The sequence below is a fragment of the Rattus norvegicus genome, chromosome 12 (genome assembly GCF_036323735.1).
Source record: "Rattus norvegicus strain BN/NHsdMcwi chromosome 12, GRCr8, whole genome shotgun sequence".
Taxonomy (NCBI): domain Eukaryota; kingdom Metazoa; phylum Chordata; class Mammalia; order Rodentia; family Muridae; genus Rattus; species Rattus norvegicus.
The window spans coordinates 40,653,383-40,673,893 of record NC_086030.1 but is presented as its reverse complement, the minus strand read 5'-3'; the positions used below and the strand labels follow the sequence as shown (position 1 = coordinate 40,673,893).

General features: G+C 48.5%; 1 protein-coding gene across 9 annotated transcripts; it reads right to left on the bottom strand.

Moving 5' to 3' along the window:
• Positions 1-153: 153 nt before the first annotated feature.
• Positions 154-19,674, bottom strand: Mapkapk5 (MAPK activated protein kinase 5). 9 transcript variants are annotated; one of them, XM_039089701.2, is made up of 14 exons: positions 18,912-19,674; positions 14,525-14,598; positions 13,403-13,478; positions 12,617-12,714; positions 11,229-11,337; positions 9,977-10,066; positions 8,747-8,842; positions 7,900-7,980; positions 5,911-6,098; positions 2,974-3,094; positions 1,972-2,102; positions 1,613-1,728; positions 685-789; positions 154-341 (listed from the first exon to the last, which is right to left on the bottom strand). In XM_039089701.2, exons 1-14 carry the CDS (start codon positions 18,945-18,947, stop codon positions 247-249), a joined length of 1,416 nt encoding a protein of 471 aa, XP_038945629.1. In that variant the 5' UTR covers positions 18,948-19,674; the 3' UTR covers positions 154-246. The 9 variants fall into 9 exon arrangements, with proteins under 9 accessions (XP_038945629.1, NP_001157515.1, XP_063127658.1 ...); NM_001164043.1 differs by having other exon boundaries at positions 1,607-1,728; positions 18,912-19,114; XM_063271588.1 differs by lacking the exon at positions 12,617-12,714 and having other exon boundaries at positions 1,607-1,728; positions 9,977-10,062.
• Between the last annotated feature and the right edge of the window lie 837 nt (positions 19,675-20,511).

Genomic DNA, 20,511 nt, shown 5'->3' with positions numbered 1-20,511 from the left:
CTGGGGACCGAACCCAGGGCCTTGTGCTTCCTAGGTAAGCGCTCTACCACTGAGCTAAATCCCCAGCCCTGGAATTGAGCTTTTTAAGGACAGTAACAGGTGACTGTTAGGAAACTCTGAACCTAAATCTATACGGCAACTTTAAGCAACAAGGAAATGAAATTATGATTTATTAATTTACATAAAAATTACTTTTTACATTAAGGAATAATTTTTCCAATTGTTAAAAACAGTTTGAAGCGGTTCCTACTGGGGCTCGTGGGGAAGGGTCTGCTCTTCGATCACCTGCTTCACAACCTCTGCCAGCTTTAATCGGTCCACTTTATCTGTGAATCCACGACCTGAAAAGCAAGAAAAGACAAAAGTCAACACAACTCCTTCCGAGCAAGATCCACCCACCCACACTGCCCAGCAGAAGTCCAGGTGCCCTGCTTTCCGGTTCTCTAAACCAGAGATCACTCTGTCTGGCAAAGGACTCACCCATACCCAAGCACATAAAAACTCCCAAACATGTATAAGAAAGCTACAACCAGGTAGAATGATAGGCCAAAACCAAAACAGGAATGTCACAAAGGAGCAGATATACCGACGCCCCTCCCCTATCCCCCTTCCAGGCCCTGTCCTCACTGAGCTCTGGCCTCAGAGACTATCTGAGTCTAAGCACAGGGCAGGGGTGTGTCTCACCATTCCAGCTAAAACTCTGCAGCGCGTCCCGCAGGAGTTTGCACTCCCGGTTGTACTTCCAGGCCTCCTGCATTACCTCATTGAGCTTCTCATCTTCATTCTCTCCTGTGGGCAAGAATGGAGAAGTAGTTTCACTTTTCTGGAGCATCGTGGGATTTTAGTGTTAAAAATGGAAGGATGTGCTATGCTGTCCAATTCATTAAGAAACCATAGTTCCTAGTGACTGGCTCCCCAGGGCTCTAGGCTGACTACTGTCACTGAGCTTTTCCTAGTTTCCATTTTCACGCAAATGTGATGACACCCCAGGCTGAGTGCTGGGAGTTAGAAAACATTCTGAGCAAAAACATCTGGCCAAGAGAAGGAGAAAGAAAAGGCTGTGTGTCCTACCCTTTTCTTAACAACCCCTGCTTCAAAACACTCAATTTCTCTGAGTGCTCTTAAACCGCACAGGATTTAGGGAGACAGGTTGACCCAACTTTCTGTGGCCCCATCTAATATGAAGCATCTCCATCAGCTGACAACAGCCCCTCACTTCACAGCCTGCTGAATCCCAAGGAAGTTGCAGCAGTGTTCTCACACTCAGATACGCAGTGTGTCATGTTCTGGGAACGGTGCAGATGGCTGAACGCTATCCTTGGACCCTGCCCACCTCTCCATTCTTCTCCCTCTACTCTGTGCCTTCATTGTGAAAAGAAGACAACAGACACGGGCCCCATCCGGCACTGGGGATTAAGCCTAACCTAGAATGTCAGAGCAGACCAAAGATACAGAAGTAACCACGTGTCTACACTCACACTGCCTGTATTTACTAGTAATGTGGACTCCTTCATACATGTACTTCAAAAAGACAAATCACAAATTGAATCTGATCCTCTTGTCATACACACGTGCACACACGCAGAACATTAGTAAGTGGCATGACCTTTACCAGCCTGGGGAAGGATGCACTGGGCAATGACATCGCGAAGCTTTTCCAAGGCAACATTTGAATCCTCGACTCCATTCTCATGGTCGTGGATATAAACACCATCCTTTGGCTTGGAGCTTTACACATGTGGGGAATGACAAGAGCAAGGTCAGACCTCAGAGCCCAGATCCAAATCGGGACCCCAGGACATTCAGAAAGTAACTACAGAATGTGTCCCACTCCTAAGGTAATTTAGAATGTCGACACTTTTGACACTTTCTTTCCATAGGAAGTCAAAGAGGGCAGACGTGGCTGAGCGCTCAGCACTCACCATCAACCGAGCCTGTCATGATAAAGATCAAAGAGGCGCGCTCACTTACCCCAGTAGCTTCCTCTTCCTCAGAATGGGGTTGTTCACAGAGTGCAGGGGTTTGAGGCTGACTTTGAGGTCCTGGATCCTCATGTTTGCCAGCTGCTCGGCATGAGCCTGCTGGATCCCTGCAACCACTGCCTGCATGTGAGACTGCCATCAGCTCAAGCCTGCCTTCGGGACCTTCTTGTTTCTGCTATGCCACCCATGTTCATCTTCAATTCCTGGACTCGCATGATTTGCCAACCTAAGCTTCCCAAGTCAGTGCTGAGTGTGGTGTGTCACTGTGCCTGACTTTGGCAGCTTGTGTCCATTTGTTACTTGGCCCTTAAAAGGTGGTCTAAGACAAAGGAGAAGCACAAAGCTGACATTTGGTCGGGCAGTGGCCTCTCCCTCACGATCAGTGGACAGCAGACTGCCCATAGGCCACCTCTCAATTACTCTTCTCCCTTGGCAATGGGGACAGAAGTTTCAGTAAGAATTACTAACAGTGGTGGGCGGCAGATGGCTCGGCAGTTACGAGCACACTGTTCTCACAACTTCAGTTCCCAACCCCTGTGTCAGGCAGCTCACAACCGCCTGTAACTCCAGCTCCAGGATCTGTTACCTTCCTTCTGGTCTTGAGGCACCTTCTCGCACATGGCATACAGATAAAACAACAAAACATCTTCATATTCCTCGCAACAGTAAGTGTAAGGGTCTCTGCCTTCTTCCAGAATGATCTACATCCTCAGAGATATCCCTGTTTCTGAATCCCCACAGCATGGACGATCTGGTTTCTAAAATCCTCACTTTGTTTTGTTTGCCTTTAGAACCAGCCTGATTTCAACACCTTGCAGGGAGGGTCTTTATGCTCTGTGCCACCAAACCCACACCCGAAGTGGAGAGGACATTCCTGTGAGCCATCTCCTGGATCTTGATTTTTCAGGAAACACATACTTGCCACGGTTTCCCTCTAAGCACCATATTCAGTCACCCCAACTTCCCCTTCTCACACTTCCTTTTCACACACCTTATCCATCATCAGCTGAGCAGAGGGTAGCACATTATCCAGGGCCTCTGTCGAGTTGAGCCAGGGATGGTCCAACACCCCCTCGATTGTGAGTCTTTCCTCTGGTTTGACCTTTAGAAGCCTTCAAAGAAAACATACCAACAGACACAACATGCATAAAATGTCCCCAAAAGAAACAAAGGAAGTTCTTGGGCTGAGCTCCAAATAGCCTTGGCTTCTTCTGACTTTCTCCTAACTCCTCCCAGCCTGGAGCTTCTGGGATCAAGGCAGGATGGGACGCTAGCCACATGTAGTGCTTATGGATATATTATGGCTGAGGTTTCCTGGGCAGAAGATTGAAAGTGGTACCAGATTAAAAATGGTACCATAAGTTTGTTCAAAAATACTTCAGAGCACATCGCACGCAGGATTCAGGAGGGAAGCCAACAGGCCTATCTGTGTTTAATCCCCAGCTGAGGTCTCTGGGAAAAAGCTTAAACTACTTTTAGCTGAGAGAAGCTGTAGCACAGCTAAGGGTCATGTAGTTTCACACAGGAGATTGTTATCTAAGATGTAACCGGATCCCACCTGATGGTAGGACCCGGCCTCTCTATATTCCAGCCAGTAACCACCACCAACAACCAGCACACGGCACTGTCTAAGCCCAACAGTCTCTGGACCAGCCACAATTTGGTCAAACTTTGTGACCTCACATCCATTCACATAGCTTACCCCAGCACACTCCCACACTCTCTCAAACACCACCTCATTCCAAATGTCTGAGTCAGGATACACCTACATCCCCTTGGAGAGACCCCGGCCAGTGAGAGATCCTTATGTCAAGGAAAAAGCAGAGGAAGAAGGGGGGGGGGGGGGATATGGATGAAGGTCTGAAGAATGCCCTCTGACCTCTATATGCATGCATACCTACACTCAGAAGAGGACACCGAGGGCTGGGCATGTGGTGTGGAAGCAGTATGAAGACTGGTGGGAAGTCAAACCCTGCTCTTACACCGGCAGAAAAAGTCCTTTATATAGTTTAGGAAATAGTCCCTCTTTATAACACACTCCCTAAACAACCACCTCACTTTTTTTTTTAAAAAAGATTAATTCGGGGTTGGGGATTTAGCTCAGCGGTAGAGCGCTTGCCTAGGAAGCGCAAGGCCCTGGGTTCGGTCCCCAGCTCCGAAAAAAAGAAAAAAGAAGAAAAAAAAAAAAGATTAATTCACATACGTTATGTATAGGAGTACACTGTAGCTGTCTTCAGACACACCAGAAGAGGGCATCAGATCCCTTTACAGATGGTTGTGAGTCACCATGTGGTTGCTTGGAATTGAAGTCAGGGCCTCTGGAAGAGCAATCAGTGCTCCTAAACGCTGAACCATTTCTCCAGCCCACCACTTCACTTTTTAAACCTTTTTTTGTTTCGATATAGGGTCTCTGTAACCCAAGCTGGCCTTGAATTTATGATTCTCCCACCTTAGCCTTTCAATGTTGGCAACACAGGCAGGCATGAGCCTGCCTAGCACAGCTCACGCTGGAAGGGCTGCGGTCAACAGGACAGTTCCCAAGCACAGCCTCTGCCCTGCTTCCCTTCCTCTCAAACCCCAAAAGGAAACCATGACCCCGGCACAGCAGCGCTTTCCACACGGGCAGGCAGAAGAAAATGTGTGGAGTTCATTCAACTCTGCTTTCTATCATCTTCTGAACCAACCCTTATGCAGTCGCTATCCCTGACTCTTTAACATTCACTTTTATGTATGAAATTCTGCCATTTCTGGGGTTGGGGATTTAGCTCAGTGGTAGAGCGCTTGCCTAGCAAGCGCAAGACCCTGGGTTCGGTCCCCAGCTCCGAAAAAAAAAAAAAAAAAAAAGAAATTCTGCCATTTCTATGCATGGGTGTCGTGCCCAAGTAGACCGGAAGAGGGCATGAAGCCCAACAGAACTGAAGTTACAGGGAGTTGTGGGCCACTATGTGGGTGCTGGGAACCTAACTCTGGACGAACAGACAGTGCTCTTAACCAATGAACCATCCCCTCAGCCCCTGCTATCCCTAGTGCTTACTGAATCCCCATCTCAGAGTTTGTCAGAGCCCCCATCTAGCAGAGAAGACTGGGTGTGGCCCTGAGACCATCACCACACTCTGCAACAGTAGGAAAGGGACAGAAGGTCAAAGGGGCTGTCCTGAAAGCCTAGCATCGGATCCACCCCTGCTGGCTTATGTATGAGAAAGACACAGGCTGGCATCGGATCCACCCCTGCTGGCTTATGTGTGAGAAAGACACAGGCTGGCATCGGATCCACCCCTGCTGACTTATGTGTGAGAAAGACACAGGCTGTCACTGGATCCACCTCTGCTGGCTTATGTGTGAGAAAGACACAGGCTGGCATGGACTGTGCACGTCTGCACCAACACTATGCGTCTCAGTCCAACCTCATTACGCAGGGAGTCCTAGGCCAGCCAGAGCTAGAACAAGATCCTATTTCAAAGCAAAAGCAAAAACAAAACAAAATGACAAAAGAAAATGAGGAGGGGAGGGGAGAAGGACACAGCAGGAGGCTGGTCACTTAGTTCACACCCATGGAGACTGGCTGCAGGGCACCCCCAGGCTTACAATCCTGGGACATAATCTAGGGATAGAATAGAAAAGGAAGAGAGTTCCATTTTCTATAAATGAATAAGGAGTATAAATAAGGAGAACTTTTTTCTCTTGTTCTGGCTTTTCAAAATAGGATCATTCTGTAGACCTGGATGTCCTGGAACTTATTCTGTAGAGCAGGCTTGGCCTTGAACTTGCAGAGACTCACCTGCCTCCCTCCGCCTCTGCCTCCCAAGGGCTGAGGTTAAAAGTCCGCACCACCAGCCTGGCTAAATGAGGAGGCTCTAGGGACAGTGTAACAGGAAGCTGCCTCCACTTTAGGGCTCCCCAGCCACCCTCCCCGCAGCCCCAGACTTACTTCCTCACCACGTCTTTGGCCATCTCTGAGATCTGGCTCCACTCTTCCTCCGGGAACTCAAAACTCCCTGTCATGATCTTTTTCCGCATGTCCTTTGGGATGGTCCGACTGTGGTGTTTGGAGTAAAAAGGAGGGTATCCGCATAGCATCACATAAATTATCACCCCGAGGGACCACAAGTCACAGCTCTGAAACAAAACAGAAAATAACCACTCCTATTAGAAATGAGCTTCAAACTAAGGTTCAGGTGTAGCCCCAACACACAAAGGCTAAAATCACCAAACTTCACAAGGACAGTGACAGCTGGGGCACCTGTGAGGCACCATGTACCACATGCATATGAGGCCAGCCTGGAGCAAAAGAGCAGTAGCTAAAAGCTAGCTCCCACTTCGGCATACACCGTGTCAACGTGGACCGGGGAGGACAGAGAACAGCGGCTGAGCACATGGAAGTAAGATGGTGCCAAGATGGCATAAGCCACTTCGAAAAGGCCAAAGTAGTGTGACAAAGTTTGGAGGTCAAAAGACACTCTGTTGGCCACACATGACAACTGTGTCCTACTCTATTCTCATTAAAAGATTCTATTTGGGGCTGGAGAGGTGGCTCAGTGGTTAAGAGCACTGGCTGCTGTTCCAGAGGTCCTGAGTTCAATTCCCAGCAACCACATGGTGGCTCACAACCATCTGTAATGAGACCTGATGCCCTCTTCTGGTGTCTGAAGACAGCTACGGTGTATTCACATACATAAATAAATTTAAAAAAAAATTCTATTTGAATTGTAAAACAAACAAAAAAAGTCAAGAAGAAAAGAAGACCCTGTTAGAACGAGCAGAGTGCTCTCCAGCTACAAGTCCTGCACAAGAGTGGAGGGTTGGGTCACATTTACAACACCCATCTCTGTAACAGTTCTGGTGAGCCTCGTGCAGAGAGGCGCTTAGTCCAGAGCCACTGTCAGCTCGGGTGGTGTCTAGGTCTGTGGTCACATGCCCTAAAGGCTACACACCATACAAGCTCCATCAGATCAGGTGCACAGCAGGCCGAGGGTCCTCCCAGTGAGCCATCTGCATCAGGGTGCTTTGATGTTTTGTGCTGTGTATGTCTGTGCATATGGGAGTGGGGGTATACAATGCCCATGCACTATGCATCTGAGACCAGAGCACGTCTGGTGTCCTCTAGCACTGTTGGCACTGTCCCCTTGAGAAGGGGTATCTCACTGAACCTGCCCTTTTCTGGCTAGGCTAGAGGTGGCCTGCAAACTCCACAAATGCTATGACTGCTCCTGTCCAGAGTGCAGTTTAAGCTGGGCAGTGGTGGCACACGCCTTTAATCCAGCATTCAGGAAGCAGAGGCAGGTGGGGCTCTGCAAATTCAAGGCCAACCTGGTCTCCAGGGCGAGGTCCAGGACAGCCATAGCTACACAGAGAATCCCTATTTTGAAGCCTATTTTGAAGCAAATGCAGCTTGGTGGCCACAGAGCTGGAGCACGTGGATGCACAGCAGCTATCCCAGGCCACTGTCACCCACAGTTAGTGTGCAGGGCCCAAAGAGCAAGTCCACTTCAGAATCTGTTCACAGCTACTCCAAGACCCATGTCCAGAGACGCTGGCCTCACGGGCTCATGGCTCAGATCAGAGAGCACCACGTAACCAAGCACTTGCTATGCTCAGAAGACACCGTCCACATTAGACAGGAGCTTTTTAAAAATGTGCCTTTTTATCTTTTTCAAATTGTCATTTCATGAAGTACCAAAGAATGGTAATGTAAACCATCAGTGTGCTTTTGAGTTTCAGATTCTCAAAAATGGCCTTTCTGTCTAAAATGAATGTCAACCGTGTCACTTCACTGCCATCACGGGATCACTTCCTATATCTCGTCAGATTAGAATCTTGGATTCCAGGTCACGTGCTGTATTCCAGCTGCTGCAGCATCATGAACATCTCACAGAAGAGCCACTGAGTCCACTGGGAAGGAGCCAAGCACCTCCCTTACCTTGTTGTAAGTGTAGGGCGTTGGCGAGGTAGGGATGAGGCCAGACTTCTCCTTCTGGTGCCTTCTCTGTGCTTCCAGTACCTGGAAAGGAGTTGGGCCAAGAGTTCACTGGAGATCACATCACCAGTGTTCCACAGCTTCAGCCAGACGACAGGGAGGCTAAAGACAAATGGCAATCAACAATACAGAAAGAACCCTGAGATAACCCTCAGCCTGGCATGCTGGTGCACTGAGATAACCCTCAGCCTGGCATGCTGGTGTAACCTTTAGGCCCAAGTCTGGTATACACAGTGGGGACACAGCTTTAGGACATGGTGAGACCCTGTCTCGGCAATAAAACCCTTCACCAAGTAGCGGGAGCTCACGCCTCTAATTCCAGCACTCGGAAGGCAGAGGCAGATGGATCTTTTGAGTTCAAGGCTAGCCTGGGTCTACAGAGTAAGACAGCCAGGGCTCCCCAGAGAACCCCTTTTCATGTCCTCAAGCCCAGGACAACACCTATCTTCCCCCCAGTACTGTTACCAGTCAGGATTAACTGGGGCAGGCCTCCGTGTCTTACGTAACGACTAGCTCCAGCCAACAGTCTTTCTACCCAAATGAATACGGGAAGACAAGCAGCACTAGGTCAAACCCACAGTAGGCGCAGGAACCTCTCGTCAGCTGGCAGTGGTGGTGTACGCCTTTAAATCCCAGCACTAGGAGGCAGAGGCAGGCACATCTTAAAGTTCAAGGCCAGACTGGTCTACAGGGTGTTCCAGGACAGCCAAGGCTACACAGAGAAACCTGGTGGGGGAGGCCTGGGTTCAAGCAAGTTGGCAGTACATCCTAAAGAAGAGAACATGCTTACCTGAGGTGCTACATAGTAAGGGGTAAACTGGGGCGTCATCAAATCACCTTGGTCAACTTTAGCAAACCCAAAGTCACATAACTTCACAGGGGCGTCCTGAAAGAAAACAAACTGAAGTTAACACCACATAGTTGTCAGTAAACACTTTATGGAAGCCAGGTGTGGTGGCTCATGCCTGTAATCCTAGCACTGTACTCTGGGGCAGGAGGATTACCATGAGTATGGCCTGGACAGGGCATCTGGAAGCTGTTCTTGGTGGAGGGCTACAGAGTGCTCAGCACTTAGGAGCACTTCCTGCTCTTGCACAATGCCTGGCTGTGGATCCCAGCACCCACCCATGGGTCAGCTCACAACCACTGTAACTCCAGTTCCAGGGTATCCAATGCCCTCTTCTGGCCTTCACAGGTACTGCATGCACCTGCAGGTAAAACCCTCATACACGTAAAAATCAATCAGTAATCTAAAAGTAATAGAGAAGCAGGAAATCTATGTGGTCAGCCCTGACTAATACCTGTGAGTTCAAAGCCTTAACTACGGCCCTCCTCTCAGATTAGCCATGAGCTTCATGGCAACCAGAGCAACTGACAAGCAGCATATGGGGGGCAGGAATACAAGAGAAACACCGCCTATCAAGCTAACAGCAACTCAGACCTGACTTTCAAGGAACTACGTGACAGTGTGTCAATCCCTGCCTCTCCCCAAAGCTGTCCAGATAATAGTGCAAGTTTGTAAGTCCAACAAATATATCTGCACCATCCAAATCACCCATGCCATGGGTGTGCTGACATTTCTGAGCCCCTAACAAGGAAAGAGTGGGAAACTAAAGTATGAGAAGCCCATGGCTAAAACCTCCTGTGCACACCAGCGGGGCGCGTACACCTGCAATCCCAGCTAGTTTACATGGGTTCCAGGCCAGCCTGGTCTACAAAGCAAGACAGTATGACAAAATTTAAAGCAGCCTGAGGATGTACATCAGTTGGCACAGTGCTGTCCTACTGTGTGCTGAGTCCTGGGTTCAATCCCCACGGTGACATAAACTGAATCCGGTGATGCATACCTGGAATCCCACCACTGGAAAGGAGGTGGAGGCAGGAGATGGAAGTTCAAGGCCACCTGCGGCTACACAGTGAGTTCAAGGCTGGCCTGGGACAGGCAGACTCCAGCTTAGGAAGAAACAGAACAAAACAGAACACAGTGACAGCATCAAACGAAGAAAGCAATTTTTCTCACCAAAGAGTTATCCTTGAAAAGCAGATTTTCAGGCTTGAGGTCTCTGTGCGCAATGTTTAGCAAGTGACAGTGCTGTAGAGCCAGGGCTATCTGGAAAAGGGCACAGTGGACCAGTGGCCTCTTAGAAAAGCACCATCTCTAACACCCCTAGTGTGAAAGCTCAACACAAGAGAAACTAAGACAGACTGGGACACCAAGAAACAGAAATACATCGGCCTTAGTTTAACTAAAACTTATATTTACTAAACAAGCATGCCGACAAAGGGTCCTGCCAGAATAAAGCAGAGGACACATCCCATAAGATGGATGCTGGGGCCATCCCTTTACCTATGCTGTGACAGGTACTGTAGGGAGCCACAGGCAGCAGCCCTCAGTAGGAAGGGCTTCCTTGTGGACAGCAGAGCTGCTCCTCCCGGTACCTGCACCCTAGAGAGCTGAATGGTACCAACACCTTCCAACCAGCCAGCTCGACTTCCTACCTCACAACAATGCATCCAAGTAAACGGCAACAGCTTTTGTTTTACAAATGATCACATCTCAGCCTTTAGTCTTAGTATTGAAAAGTGAACAGTCTAACTAAAGTTAAATAGTTCCTCAACCCTGTGATTCCTCTCAGCACCTCACATAGTGGTTACTCCTAGTCAATGATAAAGGAGGCGTCCAGAGACACCGGAGAGTGGAGGGTGGAGAATCTGCAAGCTTTCTTACAGTGCTAACCGCTGCGCCCCGTGCTTTCCTATTGTCTGCTTGCTTGGGATGAGGACGGACCTGAGGTTTAGCTTGTCACCTCTATGAGGGTACTGTATGGGACAAAGTATTTCTACAGTAAACATAGTAGAATATAAGTAAGAATCACTCACTATTACAAAAACCTGCAGAAATGATAGGTGACTTAGGCAAGAAACATCTTGGGCACAAACGCCTGAGGACAAGTTTATACTTAAGGCCTTTCAAGTGGTATCAAATGCATCAGAAGCTACCTGCCCACAACTGTCCACAGTTAAGACAGTGGAGCAAACTCTCACAGCAGCCCTTGGGCAAGGTGACAAGCAATTAAAAATACAGTCCTCCCTCCTAAAGTATAAAAGGAGTCAGTGGCACTTTTAGGAAAATGTCCTTTCTGATAACAAAGCAGGCAATGAGAGGCCAAATGGAGCTTTTGTTTAAGCTTCCCTTCCCCCAATGCGATTGTACTGCTTAACAAGGTGGTCGCAGTTTGGCTGTGCCCGCCTGCCCTCCGGGGTTGACTTGCCTGCTTTGTTACTTGGCTGGCTTGCTTCTCTGTAAAGTGCCGGTGCTGGCTGATTCTGTGAAACAGCTCGCCCCCTTCCATCATCTCCATTACAATTAAGAGTCGAGCCCTGTTTGAAAGCATTTGATTTTGTTAAGTTTAAAAAAAAAAAAAGAAAGAAAGAAAAGAAAAAGGGAAAAAACAAAAGCAAAGAAAAAGAAAAACCCTGAAGCATCAAACACTGACCTAAAGTGACCTCATCTACAATGTGCAGCCACTCTCCGAGTGCACATAGGCCAGCCACTACAGTGCAATGGCTCTCACAGTCTTAACCAAAAGAAAGAAAAAGGAAGAGAAAGAAAGAAAGCAAGAAAGAAAGCATGAGTTTCTGGTTCCTCTCCCTCACATAAACTCAAAGTGCTTTCAAGCATCGGAGCACACGGTGGACCACACCGACCTCTCACTGGCTTTAACAGCACAGCTCCTGTACCCTTTCTACTGTGCACCCCCAGCCTCTGAGACACTGGTCTCCCAGGCTGCCCTTACACAGGCTCTGCTCTGTAAAGTTCTGAATGCAAGGGAGGAGGCGCCTTGCTCACTGCCCCTCAGACTCCACCTCAGGTGCTTCCCAAACTCCTGCAACTAGAACAAGGATGGCTTCTTTTTTCAAAAGGCAAGTCAGGGCAGGCCCTGGGGCGTTTCTGCTGTACGGCTTCTAAGACTTGGCCTGGAATGCTGGAATGACATTTAGGCCCTTCCCGCCAATTTGAAGTAGAACCTATTTCAATTCCTATTTATTTATTTAGAACATAGTCTTACTATGTAGACTAGGCTAGACTGGAATGTATGATCCTCCTGCCTCAGCTTCTCAAGGGCTAGGATTATAGACATGCACCACTATACTTGGCTCTTTAATGTTTTCTTTTTTTTCTTTTTTTTTTTGGTTCTTTTTTTCAGAGCTGGGGACCGAACCCAGGGCCTTGCGCTTCCTAGGCAAGCGCTCTACCACTGAGCTAAATCCCCAACCCCTTTAATGTTTTCTTTTGCTTTTAACTACACACACACACACACACACACACACACACACACGATTAAATCCAGGGCCTTAGGTATGCTTAGCACTACATCACTAACCTATAATTCCCAAGCCCCAAACGTTTTTTGAAAAGAGAAAGTAATCAAAATAATGGTGGAGAAGGGGAGCAAATGAAACAAGATTCCCCAGAGGCGACTGAGAGAACCTGGGGATGAGAGCGGAGGCACTGGTTACATAATCTAGCATTTAAAACACAAGAGAAAGAGGTAGGGAAAGGAGAGGAGGGAGGGCAGGGCAGGGCAGGAGAAAAGCACTAGTCTACAACTATGACTTCCACATGGACATGTATGGTGATGGCCCTGTTCAGTCTTACCTGGGGCTGGACTCATGAGGGAACTGTACACTGTTAGCAAACACTTCAATAATCTCAACTATGTTGGAGTGTGTGGCACACATCATGTGCAGGCGCACCTTAAAGAGAACACAGGAAACACCATCAAAAACTGACCACACTCGGCCTACTTCTGTAGAAATCCTTGTCACCTAGAATACTAGGAAAAGTATTTTCCTGTCCAGACCATTGGCTTCCTCCATACAAATAAAACTGCACGGGGCTGGGGATTTAGCTCAGTGGTAGAGCGCTTACCTAGGAAGCGCAAGGCCCTGGGTTCGGTCCCCAGCTCCGGAAAAAAAAAAACAAAAAACTGCACTAACAGATGCACTACGCCCTCTATTAACAAATGACAACGTGCACAACTCACTATTTCACATTCCTGCTACTAATGTAAACTGTGAGGTGAGTGAAGACTGCACGCCAGCTCTCCACATCACTGGAGCACTCGACATGGTAACATGAAGAGAGGAAGTATAGACAGTCTTTACACATCTCTTCACTTTCCAGAGAGCTACCTGCCTTAACTGTAAATACATATATATCCTAAGGCTCTAAGAACATTTAAACAAGGGCTGGACAGACAGCTAAGTGGTTAAGGGTGTCTCCTGCTCTTCCAGAAGAACAAACTTCAGTTCCCAGAGGGTGAGCCCACACTGTCTGGAGCAGTAAAGCATCTAATGGAGTTTTCAGGCCTGCAGAGGAAAGACCACCCCCTCTCCCTCTGTGCGTGCGTGCGTGCGTGTGCAAGCCAAATAAGGAACATACCTCATTTCTAGCTTTTGGACGATCGAGAAGAATTTTCAGTGCAAACCGTTCTTGAGTAGATTTCTTTACACAGACTCTAGGTATAGAAAGGAATCACAATGGTAGTCAGGATCTCCACAGCAAGTTCCAGGACAGCATGGCCTAACAGACCCTGTCTCAGACACACAGGCAAAGGAATACAAACAATGTGCCCTGAGCAGCAGGTGGCAAAGGTGAAGTCTCCTGCTGTCTGCTCAGCCACGGAGCCACACTAGAGTCTCAGCCTCAGCAGGTAATGTCAGCTCACGACCAAAGGACTGAAGAAACGATGGCCTCTCAAAAAGGCCAGTCTTATTTCCTAACATTTTTATTTCTTTCTATTGTATGAATGTTTTGCCTGCATGTAAGTCTGTTCACCGCCTGTTCCCTGTGGAAACCGATAGAGGGCGTCAGATGCCCTGGAGGAATTACTGGTGAGCCAGTTTATGGGTCCCAGAAATCAAACCCAGGCCTCTGCAAGAGCAGCTGCAGCTCTAAACCTCTGACCCACCTCCAGCCCCACCTTTTACATCTTTAGAATTACATTAAATTTTTTTATTTCATGTGTGATGTACATAAGGAGGTCACAGAGAAACCTGCAGGGATCAGTTCTCTCCTTCCAGTATTATTATTGGACCAGGCCATCAGAATTGTAACAAGAACTTCTACCCAACAACCCATCTCACTGGTCCAAATATCTTAACGTCTTAAAATCAGCCCATAATACTACAGACCGTGTGACTTTACTACTTAGCTGTTTCTAGCTATGAAACACTAACTACAGGCCTTTACCAAGGGGCCAGTGAGATCCACAGGACCTACACGGGGGAAGCGAACCACCTCCTGAAAGTCATCCTTAGACTTCCACACACTCACTCATAAAAATGCAACAAACAGATTATGAGGACGGACCTGAGGTTTAGCTTGTCACCTCTATGAGCTGGGGTAGCTCAGTGGTACATGCTACTACAACAATTCAAAGCCAAATAAAAACTGCAATTTAAACTCAGGCCAACTCTGATGGCGCATCGGGTGCCTGTGGCTCAAAGCTCACTTCCTATGTCTGTTCCCAGAACACACACCCACTTTTCCACATTGTCTTACCTAACCGGACCACTAATTCCAGCTCCCAGTTTCTGAGTCCAATTGATACTATATTCTTCTAAAATGGAGGTCTCCTATTAAAAAGAAGAAGATGAACAGGAGAGGCAGAGGTAACTCAACTGTAAGCTACAGCCCTGCCTCAGCGCCTCCCAGTCCGCAGGCTTCACAATCGCACACTTGTTCACATGACTGCCATCTCCTCCCAACCACTACCTCCCGATAACACAGGTTCAAGAATAAGAGAACTGCAATCCACCTTCGTGGTCTATTTAAGTAGACAAATGATGCTTTAGACAACGTATGGAACAAACATTAGGACTTTAGATAAGTGGCAGAACACTTACCTAGCATATGAGAGGCCTTCATCCGCCTCCAGCACCACTCATGTATTCAAATGTACAGCACAGTAACTTGTGAGTCTTCACTACGACAATCAAGTACACTTTCTTTTTTTTTTTTTTTAAATTTATTTACTTTATGTATGTGAGCACACTGTCGCTGTCTTCAGACACACCAGAAGAGGGAATCGGATTCCATTACAGATGGTTGTGAGCCACCATGTGGTTGCTGGGAACTGAACTCAGGTCTTCTGGAAGAGCAGTCAGTGCTCTAACCGCTGAGCCATCCTGCCAGCCCCACCTGGCACTCTTTTAAATCTTAAAAACTGAGAGTCCAGAAAACTGTGTCAGGTATTAATAGAAGCTTACATCCTTGAACAAACTGTTCAACTTGTGTGGATGGGAGAGTGGTGGTTTGAATATGCTTGGCCCAGGGAGTTGGCACTATTAGGAGATGTAGCCTTGTTAGGGGAAGTGTGTCACTGCAGGGGTTGACTTTGAGACCCTGCTCCTGCCTGGAAGACAGTTTGCTCTTGGCTTCCTTTGGATTAAGATGTAGAACTCTAAGCTCCTCGAGAACCATGCCTGCCTGGACGCTGCCTTACTTCCAGCTATGATGATAGGGGACTGAACCTCAGAATCTGTAAGCCAACTCCAGCTAAATGTTGTCCGTTTAAGAGCTGCGGTGGGCATGGTGTCTGTTCACAGCAACAGAAACCCTGAGTCAGGAGTGTGAACTCTCAGGCCTAATCTTACCAGGCTAAGGATGTACCTGACAGCAGAGAGTATCCCATCCACATTAGAGATTGAGGTTCAAACACTTGCTTTCACAGAAGGAAGCATGGCACTTTCTAGACCACTTGTCCTCAGTAATGACCCACTATCACCATTTGAGAATGTTTAAATAAAAACAACCCAATGTCCAGGATGGAGTGGATCAAGTATGCATTCTCCATTCATCTCTCCCTGGTAGGCCATCAACATTCAGTAACAACAAAACAGGCAATTCTCATACTCATGGTGTGAAGGCAGGCAACTGCTTTCCATGAATATATTTAAAGCTGGACAAAATGTCAAAACAAGACTGTCAGCCAGGAGGGCTCTCTGCTCTACTCCCAGCACGCAGCAGGCAGAGGCAGGAAGGCTTCTCTGAATACAGGACAACCTAATCAACAATGAGTACCAGACCAGGCACAGCTACACAGTGAGACCCAGTCAGTTGTCAGTTTTACAACGGTATAAACAAACTGAGAACTGTCTGTTTCTTAAACCCACTAGAAGTGAGGTCAAAAGCAGCAGCCAGCCTGGCTCCTCCAGCTTCTACCCTCTGTGCAAACTGCCCAAAACAGTCAGTGGGGTTGCTTGCCCCCAGCACAGAGCTGTGTGACAGCCAACAATGCTGTTGTTCTAGGGGACAGGGAAGAAAACAGAGGGCAGCATAGGTGAGACCAGGTAAATGTGGGAGAGAAGGCACAGCTGTGCTGAGCTCAGAGACAATGGCCCTGGCCAGGAATGCAGAATATGTGGGCAAATTGCTACACAGAGCCATAGAATGAGGCCAAAGTGAGCCCTCGTGAAACTGATACATGGACAGGAGGGAATCAAAGGCCAGTGAAAAATCTAAAGCCAAAAGTGACTTTGCAAATCAGCTCCATTCTGAAAGGACTCCAGAACCACAGGGGTTGAGTGGCAGGGGGTAAAAGCCTCAGAAGTTCTCAGCCCATATCAGAGGCCAAGAACAACAACCCTGATCTGACATTAGCATGCACAAGGAAAATAAATTTCCCTTTAATTCTAGGCAGCTACAAATACGGGAAGAGTCAGAGTCCAGAGTCACTATGTTATGGAGTGTCCAATTTTTCTACAAAAATAGTAGATATATAAAAACACAAGAACTTATCATCTTATGTGGTGCTGTGGGAATCAGCAGCAACTATCTCTGACTACTGGATACAAATTGATCCGCTTTGAAAAGATATAATGGGGGCTGGAGAGATGGCTCAGCGGTTAAGAGCACCCGACTGCTCTTCCAGAGGTCCTGAATTCAATTCCCAACAACCACATGGTGGCTCACAACCATCTATAAAGAGATCCAATGCCCTCTTCTGGTGTATCTGAAGACAGCTACAGTGTACTTATATATATATATAAAATAAAATGAATAAATCTTTAAAAAAAAGAAAGAAAGAAAAGATATAATGGACTCTGTTTTGTTTTGAGACAAGTCTCACTATGTAGCCCAGGCTGGCTTACAACTCTCTATGTAGACCATGCTGGCCTTGAATTCAGAGTTCCAGGCCTCTGCCTCCTAAGAGCTTAGCTTAATGGTGTGCCTCCCCCTGTCCTACCTTTCTGTTTTTAATTATGTGTGTGCTCTGTTGGTCAGAAGAAGGTGTCAGATCCCTCAAAGCTAGTTACTGACTGCTGTGACCGTGAGCCACTAGTGTGGCCACTAAAAACCAAATTGGAGCCTCTACAGAAGCAACCCATCCTCTTAAGCACTGAGCCATCCATCTCTCCAGTCCTCAAGAAAGAGTTCCGTTTTTTGTTTATTTTTTTTTAAAGTATGCCCAAAGAGGATTCAGTAGCACCTGCCAACAAGCTGACTCAAATCCTTGGACCCCACATGACAGAAGGAGAGCCAACTTCCATGTGTGTGCATATGTACATACATACATACATACATACATACATACATTCATACATACACCGACACACATACACTTAAAATGACTAAAGGACAGTAATATTGATACCAAGACAGAACTAAGGACTTTTCATTTCTCTTTTGTTTTGTTGAACTGTTTTTCCTAAATGACAAATAAAATTGTCAAATATCCAAAAACATGAAGAGTGTTGACCCAAAACAAAACTGTTACTGGCAATTAAAAAAAAAAAATCTAAACAAAGTGGACTTCAGTGGGCGGGGGTGGCACACAACCTTTAACCCCAGCGCTCACTCAGGGAGGCGGAGGCAGGTAGGTCTCTGAGTTTGAGGCCAGCCTGGTCTACAGAATGAGTTCCACAACAACCAATGCTGTACAGAAATACCCTCCCTCAAAAAACCAAAAGGACAGAAAAGAAAAACAATCTCTTTTACTTGGGCCAGACTTGAGTTATTTTAATTTATGTACTTATTTATAGACAGAGTTTGTAGCTCCAGGATGGCCTCTTAACTCTGTGGCCAAAGACAACCCTGAACTTTTTCTTCTTTCAGTTTTTGGGTGTGTGTCCCCAAAGATCAGAGACAACTTGCCAGAGTTGGCTCTCTCCAACCATGTGGGTCTAAGGATCTTACTCTGGTAATCAGGCTTGGGCTCAGGCTCCTCCTACCCGCCAAATATTAAATCATAGCATTGGCCGGAACCCTCAACTGATCCTCCTGCGTGGGGGGATGACAGACTTCCACCACCGTGTCAGTTTTATGCAGTGCAAGGGAGCAAACACAGGGACTCATGCCTGGCTAAGTACTCTACCAGCCGGGCTATATTCCCAGTCCCATTTGGGATAGTTTTAGAGTACTGGGCACTTTTAACTCCTCAGAAGTAAACTCTTGGTTCTTGAGAGTAGACAAGAAGACAGAAGGATATGAAGGCACAGAGGAGGGAAAAGCCAAAGAATAGGTTTTGAACAAAGGTAAACCAACTCCTGAAGCTAAGGTCTCAAACAAGCTTGTTTCAGACCCATCAGGAAGGATCAGAGCCACTGCCAAGTGTTGCAGTGGATCACCAAGAAGCACTTGGAAGCGGTGGAAAGATGAGAGTCCTAAGAAGCACTCTGAATTCTACTCATATCAAGTATCTCCACACTACTCAACTTCGTTCTAGCTGAGCACAAACTGTATCAACCAAGGAAACTAGAGAGAACCAGAGACTCACCCTACATAAGCAAACACTCTGGGCCTTCAAAAGCGATCCCCTTCCCGGGAAGTCTGAAACCCGAACTTACTAGGTGCTAGTGACTAGAACCTCTACCGCTCATCCAAATTCTCTCGATTTCCCAAGGCCGACGCCGGACACAGTAGGAGATGAGTTGCATCTCCCGCTTACCTTGATGGCTTTCTCCATGTTGCTATCCTCCGACATGCTCCCCTGGGCTCCCACAGCCCGAAGCGGCGAAGGCTGCGCGGCTGTCCGGTCCCCTGGCAGCCGAGGAAGCAGAGGGCTCGGAGCTCGGGTCCCCGGGACTCCGGGAGATGGGCAGCGCCCGCCCCTGGGGACCGGAGGAGATGAAGGCCCGGGTGCCGGCTCGGCTTCCACAGGCGGCTCTAGGCTGGTGGGGGCGGTGGCGGCGGCAGCGGCGGCGGCCCCTGGGGACAAGCCTTTGTGCTGGGCCCCGCGCAGCCGCTTCCCGGCCTCATCCCCAGCCGGGGAGGCAGGCTCCCGGGGCAGGGCGAGACGGGGAGGGGCCCGGCCTGGAGCGCCGTGCGGGGGTTTTGCGGGGCCGCCGCTTAGGCCCGGGCTCGCCAGGTCCTGAGGAGAAGTCTGCGCCGCCGCCGCCGCCGCCGGCACCAGCACCGTAGCGAAGCCGAAGCCGAGCCCCCCGCCGCCGCTGCCGCTACCTCCGCCGCCGCTCCCACCGCCGCTCCAGCGCCACACATCGCCGGGACGCCTGCGCCGGGCAGCCCGCCGGCCGCCCGCCCGCGCCGCACCCTCTGCAGCCCCATGCCACCCCTGTTGCCGCCCGGCTCTGCTACCACACAGCGCCGCGCGCCCCTCGCCGGCATCCGCCGGGCTTTCCGAGGCTTCCCCGGGCCGCGTGGTTGATGTGCAGGCGCCCGCCGGGCCCTCCCCGGGGCGCGCCGCAAGCAGCACAGGCCCCCGGGCCTTCCACTACTGAGGCGCTAAGTTAATGACGTAAGAGGGCGCGACGGCTGGTTGCACGGTGAGAAGCGGAACGCAGGCGGGACGCATGCGCGGGAGGCCGCTGTCTTGTGTCCATCCAGAAAAAGCCTGTGACTACAGCCAAGGAGTAGTCAGGGAACTGGGACAGTGACTTGGGACGTACAGAAACCTTGCTATGTGGGAACCAACCGGATTGTGCTTGTCTTGTCAGCTGTTTGCGGGTCGGGATGTAGCTGCCTGCTACCGCCCCCTCAAGCACCCCGAGGAGTTTCCCTAGACTTGAAAGGGGGAGAGAGGGCGAGTTCGTGGCTTCCACGCTGACAGTCTTAGGACTAGCCAGTTTATGAAGCAGAATTGAAGGCTTTATTAAATATTACTTAAATGGAAGTTTATCCATGAGAAAGTCATAAGAGATGAGAGTATAAAGAAAGGAGTTTTAGTACTCGTCCTTTCTGTTAGATTTCTGAGGCAGCGCAAAAGGACAGACAGGGAGCAGAAAAAAGATGGGAGCCTGACCTTTAGCAATAAAGACTGTGTTTACTGTTGCGCACAGCAGGGGGCATACTCCCCTCTAGTAAGTTGGACTAGTTTAGCAAAGGAAAAGGCTGGCTTCCTCGAGCCTTTACAGTGAGGGGCTTAAGAATGAAGAAATATGGGGGAGGGGCCACTCCCCATTTCATTTTATGAAATTATCTAAATCAGTTTAGGAATTAAAATCAAAAGTTCCGAATTTGGGCCAGCAGAGGCCTTTATCCAATATGTATTGAGGCTAGATTGGGACCAAGAGCTGAGCAAGTTAGTTTCT